This window comes from Halichoerus grypus, chromosome 6, assembly GCF_964656455.1.
Source record: "Halichoerus grypus chromosome 6, mHalGry1.hap1.1, whole genome shotgun sequence".
Lineage (NCBI taxonomy): Eukaryota > Metazoa > Chordata > Mammalia > Carnivora > Phocidae > Halichoerus > Halichoerus grypus.
The window spans coordinates 159,378,316-159,391,296 of NC_135717.1; the positions used below are offsets into that span (position 1 = coordinate 159,378,316).

The following is a 12,981-nucleotide window of genomic DNA, read 5'->3' on the forward strand; positions in this document are numbered from 1 at the left end:
TTTGGTTTTCTTAATGGCTTTTAGTAGTTTAATTTATTTCAGAACACAAACTTGGGTTTTTAATAAATTATATAAGTCAATAGCATAAATTTTCTTTTGAAATCGTACTTTCGTTAGAATTGGCTGTGTAACTTAAGTATATACAGTAGAATGTACATATAACATATATTTTGTATATTTTTTCTCAAAGAAGAACAATGTAACCTTCTATAGTCCCTTTGGGACTAATACAAATATACTAAAGAAGCCAAAACCTGAAATTAAATCATCTTTATTGCTAAAAGTTAATTGACAAGTATTAAAGAGAAAAATTCACTATTAACTATTAAAGAGCTGGAAGCTTGGTATATATAATTTAGGAATTGCTACTACTCACATAACTGTTCAGCTTTATGTAAAGGTTAACAGAAGGAGGGTTCTTGCACTTAAGCTAACAATTAACACGATGTATTATTTTAAACTAGAAATTTTAAACCACTCTAAAAGAATTACATGCCTCATAGCTAATGTTATAATTGTATCGTATTACTTAGGTTCAAGTTCTTCCTTCAAAGAGTCATCAGAATAACATGGACTGAAGAGACTTTCGAACACTTGCCATCTCTTGCTGCTGCTGTTACATGAAAGGAAATATTAAACATTTGTTTAATTTTTAGATAAGTGTTATACATATTTCAGCAAATAAAATATTTCAATGCTTGCATTACTCATTTTTTTCAATTTAAAATATAATGACTTACAGTTTCCATCATAATTTTTTTTTGCAACATAGCCATTTCTTTTCTAAGTTCATTTTGTGCACCAGTAAGTAGATTATCATGATTCTTCTCCAAGTCCTCCATACTCTAAAACACAAAAGGCTAGTTCAGTTACAAACTACCACTTTTTATCTCAGATTCTAAACTTGTAGAATTAATTTTCAGAAGTAGGAACTTTTTAATATTCAAATAATGTACATTTTTCATTCCAAATTAAAATATTGTAAGTAATAGTGGAAACCAAAATACCCATTCAAGGAATAAAAGCATCAGACATGGATCAAATATTATAGGAGGTATAAGAGTAGTGTATTTTGCTCAAAATAATGGGTTAATGAGCTGCTAAGGTCAAAATAGAACAAAAAAAAAATACTGTAATTTAAAAAATTTCTAATAAGCTTTCTAAATATCAGGTAGTTATTATTATGACTAATCATCAATGTGATGTGAATTCATAAGAAGGAATAAAATGATCTGTAATATACCTCTTTTTTCAATTTATGAAAAATTAGGTTATAAATATTATTCATCTAACAAATAGTGATCCTACTATATAAAAAGTATTATATTAAGTGTTGTGGAGAAATTAAAAAATATTAATACATGATCACTCCCTTATTCCAGTAAGAAATATGTAAACAGAAATAATGCAAAATTTTATAGTAGGAATGGAAATGCAACTTGTTGTGACTACAGAGTAGAGAATAGGGATTGATTCCAATTTAGTTGGCAAAAGAGTAAGATTTCAATAGAGAAAGAAAAAGTAAAAGTATTTTACAGCAAGAGCATAAGTAAAAGCATGGAAGTACACAATCAGTGAGTTTAGAGATTTAGAGAAGGCAATTATCTGGAGGGGTGGGAGTTACAGGACAAATGTTAACAATTGAAGCATAGAGAGAGAAAGAATCACATTATGGGAGGGTACCTGAATACCTAAGAACTGAAAATGAGTAACTATTGATTTTTTCAGGAGTGAAGATAATATGACCGACCTATGAAGGGTAGTTTAGAGAATAGAAAAAAATCAGTTGAGGTTTAATAGTACAAGCAAAGAATGATGCGGCTGTAAACTAGGATAATAGCTCTGGGAATTAAAAAAAGGAACCACTGCAGAAATAAAAATTACAGGACCTACTAATAACTGGATATGAAGAATAAGGGAGATGTAGAAGTCAAATATAATACTAAAGTTCGTAGCCTAAGTGGTAACATTTAGTGATAAGATTTAGAAGAAATCTTTTTTAGTACTTTATCAATCTTCACACCAATTAAATGGTTTTTAGGGAGCATTAGAGCAAGCTGATTGGAAACACTTAAAGTAACTCTGGTATACATACATAGTAAGGTTCTTTAAAAATAATTGGTTTAAAACTACTAGTTTACTCAGAGCATCCCGATTCCTTTAAAAGGGTGACATTTTAACATTTGAACAAGATTATCTAAAAGAATCCCCACATCAAAAAAAAAAAAAAAGTATGGGCAGGATTCCAATGAACTCCTATAAACAGTTACTAAAAAATAAATATATATCTGCATGAGTAAGACGTCAATGCCAAAAACCACAATTCACTAATATGCATATGTGTCAGATAATTTCTCAATCCACAACTTTTTAATCCTCTGGCTTTTTCATTCTATTATAAGTCTGGGCCATCTCTTATTATAAGATGGCATATAAAGCCATTTTTAGTCACTGTAATAATCCTAAAAGGAAATATGCCATAAAATACATATATATTACATTAGAAAATAAAAAATATTCCTCATTTTCAATTGGGTATTTTCTATTTAGCAAACACTGGAGATACAAAGACAAGTAAAAGACTACCTAGAAATGACTCACGGACTTTCTATTTTCAGTTAAGACAGAGCTATTAAAGTATGAATTTTATGCACATTATATACATTTAAATAAAATTCCCAATTTACCATTTCCTGTTTTGAAGAATCCCCACAAAAACATTAGAATCATAAAGTAAAAATATATTTAACACAAGTCAAAATGGAAAGTAGTTAAAAATTTAAAATATATAATAAGCAAAATGTTTTTTCCCTTAAACTTAGAAGGAAAAAATTTTCTTCTACTTCCAAATATAATGTTATATAAGAATGTATTACATAACCAAATACAACAGACCTTTATGAACTGCTCATATAACTGTCTAATTGTTTTCAGTCTCTGGCTCTGAACAATTCTAGATTGTTGAAAAACCTTTTGTTGCTGTCGAAACATGTTCTACAAATGTAAAAGAAAAAAATTTAACAATTTGGGTAAAATTTAAAATTTAGTAAAAAATAATTCTACATTGAACTTAAAAAGGAATGGTTTTTAAATCAACAGTTTCAACTATTATGACCAAGTTCATCACTAATATACAACAATAATAATCCTACCAGTCATTTAGTACGAACACTTAACAATACTCAAAATAGTTTTGTTTTTGTTTTTTAATGTAGGCTCTATGCCCAATGTGGAGCCCAACACAGGGCTTAAACTCACAACCCTGAAATCAAGAGTCAGATACTTAGGGACCCCTGGGTGGCTCAGTTGGTTAAGCATCTGCCTTCAGCTCAGGTCATGATCCCAGGGTCCTGAGATCAAGTCCCACATCGACTCCAGCAGTGGGCTCCTTGCTCAGCAGGGATCCTGCTTCTCCCTCTGCCTGCATCTTTCCCTGCTCGTGCTTGCTCACTCACTCTCTGACAAATAAATAAAAACTTAAAAAAAAAAAAAAAGAGTCGGACGCTTACCTGAGCCACCGAGGCACCCCAACAATACTCGAAATATGTTTTAATTCTTGGTGCTTTTCCGTATCAACATGTATGATCCTTCCAATGATGCTGATCTTTCAGTTTCTTGGCCTACTTTCCACCAATGGTTTTGTCCCCCACCCTACTTTAGCCATTCACAAACATGCTCATATCCTAGATTTTGTCATTGCCAATAACTACAACTTCTACATAGTATTAACAATAGAAAATGTCATATTAACTCTGTGTTAGACACCACTCTTAATTTTTTTTATTTATTTATTTTTAAGATTTTATTTATTTGACAGAGACAAAGCGAGAGAAGGAACACAAGCAGGGGGAGTGGGAGAGGGAGAAGCAGGCTTCCCACGGGGCAGGGAGCCCGATGTGGGGCTCAATCCCAGGACTCTGGGATCATGACCTGAGCCGAAGGCAGACGCTTAACGACTGAGCCACCCAGGCGCCCCTGAATTCTTTTTAAATAAACATATTATGTATGAACGCATTTAATCCTCAGAACGCATTTAATCCTCAACTCTATGAGACAGGTATTATTACTCCCCTTTCATAGATAAGGAAACTGAGACATAAAGATAATTTTTCCAGTTTCACATCTAGCATTTGGGCATACCAGGATGTGATTCCAAAGAGTATGTTTCCAGAATCCAGGTCTAACCACTCATTATTCATGCTGTTTCTCCAAACAGCCCACTATTCAACCACTACCTGCCTACCATTCTGACTCACTCTTAGTATTACAACTCAATAATCTCTATCAATACCTAAAATCTACTCATCCTATACCTAGTTTTCACTGTCCCCTATCCCTATTCCCATGTCCTCACTTTCTTCCCAGCTTAAATTCTATGGTCAATCATAATTACCCCTTTCATATATATATCCTGCCCTATTCTTACTCTGTCGTACTTGTTTGGCTAAACCCCAATCCTGGAAAATTCAACTCCAGCTACTCTGCCTACATCCCTGCAGCTGATCATGACTGGAGAAAAGCCCACAATTACGCTGATATGTCTCACTCTAAATTGTAATCACTGTTATCACAAGCCTAACTTCGATCCTTAATGCTGCTTGGAAATTATATTTCTCTAGTCCATTCACTGATCCACCCAAGAAAGTATTTTATACCTTCTCATTTGACCTCAAAAGGCAACATGTTTTTTCTATCATCCAAGGACCTTAATTATTTCACTAAAGAAACACAAGTAATCCAAAGAGAACGTTGAATCTTCATCACCATTTCTACCTACGTACCTACATCTGTGCTCACATACTCTACCTTCTTCCCTGTTTTTAAGGATGAACTATCCTTGTTCTCTGCTACCACCAATTTCTTCATATGTTCCAACCATTCTAAGAATTCAACAACTGTCCCCCTCTTTCCATTACTTTTTATTTTTCCCTCAAAATTATTCGTTAGCACACAAACATGTTGCTCTTTCTACATTCTTAAACAAAACCACACACTATTCCTCTTCTACTCAGGCCACCACCCTATTTCTTTCTTTCCTATTCTTTCTTATACTCATTCTAATCAAGTTTTTGCACTCCCTTTTCTACCAAAATAATTCTGATCAAGAATGCCAACAACCTTGACATTGCCAAATCCACCCTATTTCACCCATTGCAGCATATAACAAAGTTAATCCTCTCTCCCTCTTAAAAGGCTTTCTTGACTTCACTTGGAGTCATTTTTTTCCTATTAGGTCACTCATTCTCAGTCTCTTTTACTGGTTATCTCTTATCTTCTTGAACTCTAAACACTGAAGTACTTATTCCAGAACTCAGTTCTTAGACCTCCCTTTTACATTTACAATCACTCCCTTGGTGATCTCATCCAATCTCACGGCTTAAATGCTGTCTTTATGTTGAGAATTTCCAACTTTGTATGTTCAACTCATCTCTTTTCAGAACTCTATAGACTCCTATACCAGTGGCCTACTCAACACATTCTCTTGGATGTTTCATATTAACCTTTCCAAAACTGAGCTGCCCAACCAAGCCCTAAAATTATTTAATATGAATAGTACCTGAGATCTTAAATAAGAAATGTGATAATTTTATAAATGAAAGAATGAAATAAAAGGATAGTTAAAATGTAGTTACATAATATATGGGTGGTGCTCACTCCCATCTCCCATAGAAATGGGCATGTAACACAAGTCTGGCCATTAAGAGTAAACCATGCTAGGGCGCCTGGGTGGCTCAGATGGTTAAGCGTCTGCCTTCGGCTCAGGTCATGATCCCAGGATCCTGGGATCGAGTCCCGCATCGGGCTCCCTGCTCGGAGGGGAGCCTGCTTCTCCCTCTGCCTCTGCGTCTCTCTCTCTCTCTCTGACTCTCATGAATAAATAAATAAAACATTAAAAAAAAAAAAAAAAAAAGAGTAAACCATGCTTTGCCATAATGACTGGTTCAGGAATGGGCAAATGATCCAAACTAGATCAGTGATATTCCTCCAGAGGACTTTTCTTTCTGCCAGTTATCAAGCAAAACTATCTTTCTGCTAGTTATTGAGGAAAACCCAGTCGACTGGGGTTACTAAACTTGTAGTAAGTTTAAATTGCAAGAAGCTATCTTGCTTACCACACTGAAAGAGCCTATTAAGAATTGGAGACAGAGGGACACCTGGGTGGCTCAGTTGGTTAAGCATCTGCCTTCAGCTCGGGTCATGATCCCAGGGTCCTGGGATCAAGTCTTGCCTGCTTCTTCCTCTGCCTGCTGCTCTCTTTGCCTGCTGTTCCCCCCTGCTTGTGCACTCTCTCTCTCTGACAAATAAATAAATCTTCAAAAAATTAAATAAAATCTTTAAAAAAAAAAACTGGAGACAGTGCCCAAATGACACTATATAAGCAATTCTTTCTTATACCCATCCAGCTATGCCTGAAGTTAAACTACCCCTGGACTTCTTTTATATAAACTAATAATCCTTCTTTTGTACTTTGACAATTTCTGTCACTTGGAACTGCAAGAATCACAACCAATATAGGAAGCAAAGGCCAACAGCTTTTGTAAGTACGGTATGTGCTTGTAATTCCCTGGTTTACCATTCAGCAGGACCAAAACACATAGCCAGCATGGGAAATGGAACCTAGCTGAGTGTCACAGATCTACTACACAGCTAGGCTCTCCATTCCTACTTGACACTTGGTTATAACTGATTATAAAATTAAGCGTGATACTAACAGCTAGTTTTTCTTCTTGTTCCTCAGCTTTCTGCATGTCTATATCCCATTGCTGAAACAAAGTCAGAAACTGCTGAGAATATTCTTGGTAAAGCTTCTGCCTGTAAAACACAAAAATGAATATTTTCATACTGTATACCAAAACATTCAAAACAAAATTTATTTGACATACTTTATAAATACTAAAGAAGGAAATAATGACATCTTAAATTTTCAAATATGAAACCAAAATGTAAAATTATGATTTATGCTGATTTGGGAAGTATTTCTTTTCCTAACCAGCTAACAGAAAAGCCCTCTCACATGCTTTAGTTCCTAAAAACTATGGAAGTTTTATTATATATGCAATTTTTCCAGAAAAGTCCATTTCATCTCCAAGCAGTTTTTTATTTTTTCCAACCAAATATAGGTTCCGATATGATAGATTCAGTGAAGTTATTATGTTTATCATGTAAGATTTCCAAACAAATATTCCACTTAATTTTTCCCCACTTTGGTACAACAATGATTTTGTAAAAAAGAACAATTAAGTCAATTCAGCTAAAACACACAGATGTAATATTTACAATAAGACTGATCTTTCTACATTGTTAAGCAGGTAACTATCACAAGGCTAATAATTTATATGACATTTAATTTTTATTCAGTTGGTGCATTTCTAGAATGAATATGAATAACCTTCAGAGTAAAAAACTCAGTTGTTATTTAAATGGAGAAAAAGACAATCTGCATTGATTTCTAAGAAATATATCTCAAGTCTATGAAGAAAGTTATAGAACAAAAAGACTTAAAGAAAAATCAGGCCAAATACATATTTTACTAGAGACCCCGATAAATAGAAGAGGATAGTATTTTTCATAATTTACAGCAATGAATACTAAGAAATGATACAAATGTCATGGCTGTGAAAAAAACCAACGACCTTACCTTTGCTCTTGTTGGGTTCTCCAAACATGTTCAATTTTCTGGTTACTAGTTTTGAGAGAAGCCTTTGTATACAATTCTAGTCTTTTTCTCTTGGCAAGAAGAGCCTTGTTAATGTCAGCTTTATCGAAAATGAACATTCATTAAAACTTGTTGAAAATTATTTTGTTCCCACACATTCAAATTAAATAGGGATACAGTTGGTTCGACTGTTTTGGAAAGACATTTAAAAATAAATCTTAGGGATGCCTGGGTGGTTCAGTAGGTTAAACCTCTGCCTTCGGTTCAGGTTATGATCCTGGGATCAAGTACCGCATTGGGCTCCTTGCTCATCAGGAAGCCTGCTTCTCCCTCTGCCTGTTGCTCCCCCTGCTTGTACTCTCTCTCTCTCTTTTTCAATCTCTCTCTTTCTCTGACAAATAAATAAATGAAATTTTGAAAAAATTTAAATTAAATCTTAAAGTAGGTATAATATTAAAAAGCAAGATTATTTGTTTTTTTTCCTAAGAAAACTTTCAGCTATTAGTATCCCTATTTTGATTTTCCTAACTGAAGTTTTTAATTTAGAGATGATTGAAAAAAGCTAACCATGAAAAAAGAAAAGGGAGTCTCAAAGACAGACCTTTAACTTCCTCATGAGAAAACACTAATAAAGGCTAAATTTTTCTAAATTTGTAAAATACTCTCCAAATGAAAGAACTCATGTAGATGAGTTATTGCTAGAACTCATCATATGAAACACACAAAATTATTTTTAAAAAGAACCCAAAAAGGGGTGGCTCAATCGATTAAGTGTCCACCGCGGGCTCAGGTCATGATCCCCGGGTCCTGGGATGGAGTCCTGCATCAGAGCTCCCTGCTCAGCAGAGAGTCTGCCTCTCCCTCTGCCTGCCACCCTCTCCTCCCCTCGTGCTCTCCTTCTCACAAAAGTAAATAAAAAATCTAAAAAGAATCCAAAAAGGATAAAAACAGTTAAATAAGAAAATTATTTTTAAAAAATACACTCCGTGATACTTTTAAATATAATTTTTAGGGCGCCTGGGTGGCTCAGTTGGTTAAGCGACTGCCTTCGGCTCAGGTCATGATCCTGGAGTCCCTGGATCGAGTCCCGCATCGGGCTCCCTGCTCAGCAGGGAGTCTGCTTCTCCCTCTGACCCTCCCCCCTCTCATGTGCTCTCTCTCTCAAATAAATAAATAAAAAAAAATCTTAAAAAAAAAAAAATAAAAATAAATAAATAAATAAATAAATATAATTTTTACCAAAAGAGATAAAAACGAAGCGTAGGAACATCTTAAGTAAATATCTTGATAAATTCATTCGAGAACCTTTTTAAATACTTTTATGGAACTTTTTTTTCCTGGACTTACTAAAATTTTTTTCTTACTGAAGTATAGTTGACACACAATGTTATACATTAGTATCAGGTGTATAACAATGATTTCAAGAACTTTTTTTTATAGGACATTTTTACCCATAAGTACTGTATTTCATAAAAATTTTAATACCTCAAAAAATGCTTTGCTAAACACATGACTATGAATCTACCATCAATAATTATTTTTCAGTAATCATGATGGATTTGTATTACTATACAAATACTCTATATTTCTAATATCCACCTATGATAAATTTAGAAGATTATAAAACAAACATTTTTCTGCCACCAAATAGAGCAAAGCTTTCAAAAAAGACTTGACTGAATAAATAATCCATATAGAGGAGCCAAATTATTAACTCTTTTTTAAGAATACTATCCCCCGGGGCACCTAGGTGCTCAGTCAGTTAAGTGTCCCTGTTTCGCTCAGGTCAAAATCTCCAGGTCCTGGAGATCACATTGTGTTGGGCTCCCTGCTTGGCAGGGAGTCTGCTTCTCTCCCTCTGCCCCTCCCCTGGCTCATGTGTGCTCTCTGTCTCTCAAATAAATAAATAAAATCTTTAAAAAAAAGAATACTATCCCCTAACACAGTTAATGTAACTAATATCAAAGATACCATTTAAGGTTTAACTTTTTTTTTTTTTTAAGATTTTATTTATTTATTTGACAGAGAGAGACACAGTGAGAGAGGGAACACAAGCAGGGGGAGTGGGAGAGAGAGAAGCAGGCTTCCCGCGGAGCAGGGAGCCTGATGCGGGGCTCGATCCCAGGACCCCGGGATCATGACCTGAGCCGAAGGCAGACGCTTAACGACTGAGCCACTCAGGCACCTCGGTTTATTAACTTTTTATCTGATTATGTACTTCTTACTAGCTAGCAGGGTTACCTTTCTAAACTACATAGTTTAATAATGTAAAAAATAACAATAAAGAGGTATTTTAAAGGGTTCGATTTATACTGCCCCTAAGAAAAGAACACAGGTGGGGTACCTGGGTGGCTCAGTCTTTAAGTGTCTGCCTTCCGCTCAGGTCATGATCCGGGGGGCCTGGGATCGAGCCCCGCATCAGGCTCCCTGCTCCGCGGGAAGCCTGCTTCTCCCTCCCCCACTCCCCCTGCCTGTGTTCCCTCACTCGCTGTCTCTCTCTGTCAAATAAATAAATAAAATTTAAAAAAAAAAGAAAAAAGAACACAGGAATGTCATAGAAAATAACTAAATTGAGAAAATGAAAAACTGACATATATAAAGATATGTGTGTTTTTAACACTTAGTCCTTGAGTTTGTGAAAGTTCACACAAATAGGGATAGAGACATTCCCCTTCCATTTTTGTTCTAAAATTGCACAGTTCTCTAAATTCACACATATATAAAATAAAAAACCATTCTTACCTCACCATTGTTAATACCATTCTTACTCTTCACATTGACAACTGGAGAGTAAGGAAATCTATGTAGCTGAATCACACATACTTAGGCAAAACCTTATATATGAGGACAAAGCATTAGGTAACAGTCTTATAGTCCACTGATTAACATTTCCTATTACACAGATTATGTGTTATATGGCTTAAAATAATTATCTTAAAAAACAAATATCTCCTAAAACATACCTCCAAATTTTTCCAGCATATTTTGTACTTCACCCCTGTGAAATTACATTAAAAAATTTTTAATTAAAGATTGAAATATCACACATACAATGTATTTTACAACAATACTCATTGGACAACCAAAGTAGACTTTTCTTAAAGGACTTTATGTAACAGAAAAAAATATTTTGAGCACATCACCCCATATCTTCAAATATTGCTGCAGAAGTCCTTTTCTTCCCATGCTTATCAATTACTGGAGTCTTCCCTGCATTGACAATAAAAAAGAAAATATTTTTGAAACTAAATATTCCATTTTAGTAATTTTTAATGGTATATCTTAATTTTGAGGACTTTTAGGCTTTTGTGCCAACATAACTTTTTAAAGCAGATATAAATACAGTACTTGCTCTGCAGTTTAGATGGAATTAAATCAGGATCCAGGACCATTTTATAGAAACAATTTTGCAAGCCTTCCTGTGTTAATGTCATAGTAAGCCAGGTTTTTATTTATTTTTACATATTATATATATTTATGCTATAGTTAGGTTTATTTACTTATTTATTTATGAAACAGACATCTGGAGAATAATGACTATAAAGGTAAGAGATGCTGTGTAAACTTTTCAAACTCCAAATGAGAAACATGAAGTATATGAAAATGCTTTACAAATAAAGTTTTATTATAGTCTAAAATGTAGTGCATCCCAGACAAATGAACTACAGGACATGGTGACTGCCCAACAATATTAGATATACTGTACCTTCAGTAACATCCTCCTCTGAACCACTCAGATCTTTTTTATCTTCTTTCTCAAAGTCATAGGCTCTTAAAATCTGATCCTCCGTTGATGGCTTCCCAGATTTCCCTGTATGTTTTCTTCCAGAGGGCACCATATTTAGATGTTTTCTGACTTTTAAAAAATAAATCTGAATCCAAAGACACCATGTAAGTAAATTGGTAAATTTCAAAATTAGCGGTATCAAATAAAGTTTGTCTTAGTTGAATAACATTTTAGGAGTCTCCTCACTTATTTTGTTGGCCCAAAATTAACAAAGAAGATAATGACAGCATCGACCCTGATTCCAGGTGTGCGGCGATGGAGAGTTGGCATCTGAGGGCTATGAGATCTGAATTTTAATCCGGCCTCTGTCAGATTCTGGCTAAATTCGGGCTAGATTCTAGTCTGTGCATTTCCGTCACAAAGTGAAATTGTAGTTGTTGACAGGTTCGATCCTGTGAGCATGCCCCAAAATAAGTTCACAGCAAAATAAATATAAAATGAAAACGTTCTGCAATCTGTGCTTTGAGAAATAACGATTACGCCTAAGATTTTCACAACACAGACATCGAGGACAAAGGAAGAGAAGCCCTTAGTTCATTCTGTTTCTGACAGGTTTGGGGCGGGCACGAGGGAGAGACGCGCAGAGGGACGAAGGCCCACACTGCTCCCCGGAGGATATAAACTTGCCCAGGGCGTCGTGACCAGTCAGACTCCGTTCAGCCCTCGGCTTTCCACCCGCCCCGCGCCTGCTCAAGGTCCTGCCCTCAGTGAAGTTCACTGACTTCATTTTCCTGTCAGAGGCCCCAAGTAGAGCCAATAGGAAAGATTTACCTCACAGATCGAGAGTAGCCTCTGGCTCAGACTCTCGCGCTAGACAAAGTCCTCCCCTTCTCACGCCTAAAAAAAAAAACCCAATGGCCAAAGACCACCCACAGCTATAGGTCTCCAGACAGGTGTCCCTGCCACTCCAGCCCCCACCCCCTCATCTCCTCACCCGAGGCTCACGCTTGGCTAGCGTGACGCTCCTCTGAAGCAACTCAGAATTCACGCGGGAGAAAAGCCAGGGTCGTCTCGCCTGAGGGCGTCGCTGATTGGCTGGTAGCTGCGCGCGTGCGTATAGAAGGCCACAGGCTCCGCCCCCACGGGCAACTGACCACGAGACTGCTGACCCAGAGTGCCTTGCGGCGGGCCGCTGCGTACGCCGGCAAGCGCTCTTGAGGTATGTTCCTGTCTAGTTTTTTTTTTTAACTTAAGTTTTTAAAATTTTTATATTTGAAAGTTGCAGAATATATAAGTTACAAAACATGATGAACATATGACCTAATTTGTGAAGTAGAATTGTACCAGAACCCTTGGCATTTTCTCAGGAAATCCTTTCCATCCTATCCCCGCCCCCAATTTCAGAGATATTGTTTTAATTATCCTGAAAAATCGTCGTCCCTCCCATTTTCTACGTTTTGTTACCACACGTAAGTGTCCTTAACTTTGCTTGGTTTTGTGTCTGGGTGATACCAAAAAAAAAAATAATAATAATAATACCATATTCTTTGTAATATTCTGCCACTCACTTTTTACTTCACGTGTCACTAAGAATCTA

The 12,981-nt window shown here is 35.7% G+C and overlaps 2 protein-coding genes across 6 annotated transcripts in view; one reads left to right on the forward strand and one right to left on the reverse strand.

The window, feature by feature from the left end:
* CHPT1 (choline phosphotransferase 1) overlaps positions 1–703 on the forward strand; it is a 31,267-nt gene extending 30,564 nt beyond the window's left edge. For all 5 annotated transcript variants that reach the window (XR_013449321.1, XR_013449322.1, XM_036107043.2 and 2 more), the window contains one exon: positions 534–703. Coding sequence is in view for 3 of the 5 variants with exons in the window: in XM_036107043.2 (XP_035962936.2) it covers positions 534–578 (45 nt within the window). In the remaining 2 variants the exon portion in view is untranslated. The remainder of the gene's footprint in view (positions 1–533) is intronic.
* SYCP3 (synaptonemal complex protein 3) lies at positions 560–11,571 on the reverse strand. Its single transcript, XM_036107291.2, has 8 exons — positions 11,364–11,571; positions 10,801–10,867; positions 10,621–10,655; positions 7,640–7,757; positions 6,714–6,813; positions 2,896–2,994; positions 741–845; positions 560–613 (listed from the first exon to the last, which is right to left on the reverse strand). Exons 1-8 carry the CDS (start codon positions 11,494–11,496, stop codon positions 560–562), a joined length of 711 nt encoding a protein of 236 aa, XP_035963184.2. The 5' UTR covers positions 11,497–11,571.
* Between the last annotated feature and the right edge of the window lie 1,410 nt (positions 11,572–12,981).

Bases quoted from the DNA above. Each gene is read 5' to 3' on its own strand.
- SYCP3 (XM_036107291.2), bottom strand. From the start codon at position 11,496: ATGGTGCCCTCTGGAAGAAAACATACAGGGAAATCTGGGAAGCCATCA. The intron at 6,814-7,639 runs GTAAGGTCGTTG...TGTGTTTTACAG, and splicing joins AGAACCCAACAAGAGCAAAG to GCAGAAGCTTTACCAAGAAT. The intron at 614-740 runs GTAAGTCATTAT...TTCATGTAACAG, and splicing joins AAAAAATTATGATGGAAACT to CAGCAGCAAGAGATGGCAAG.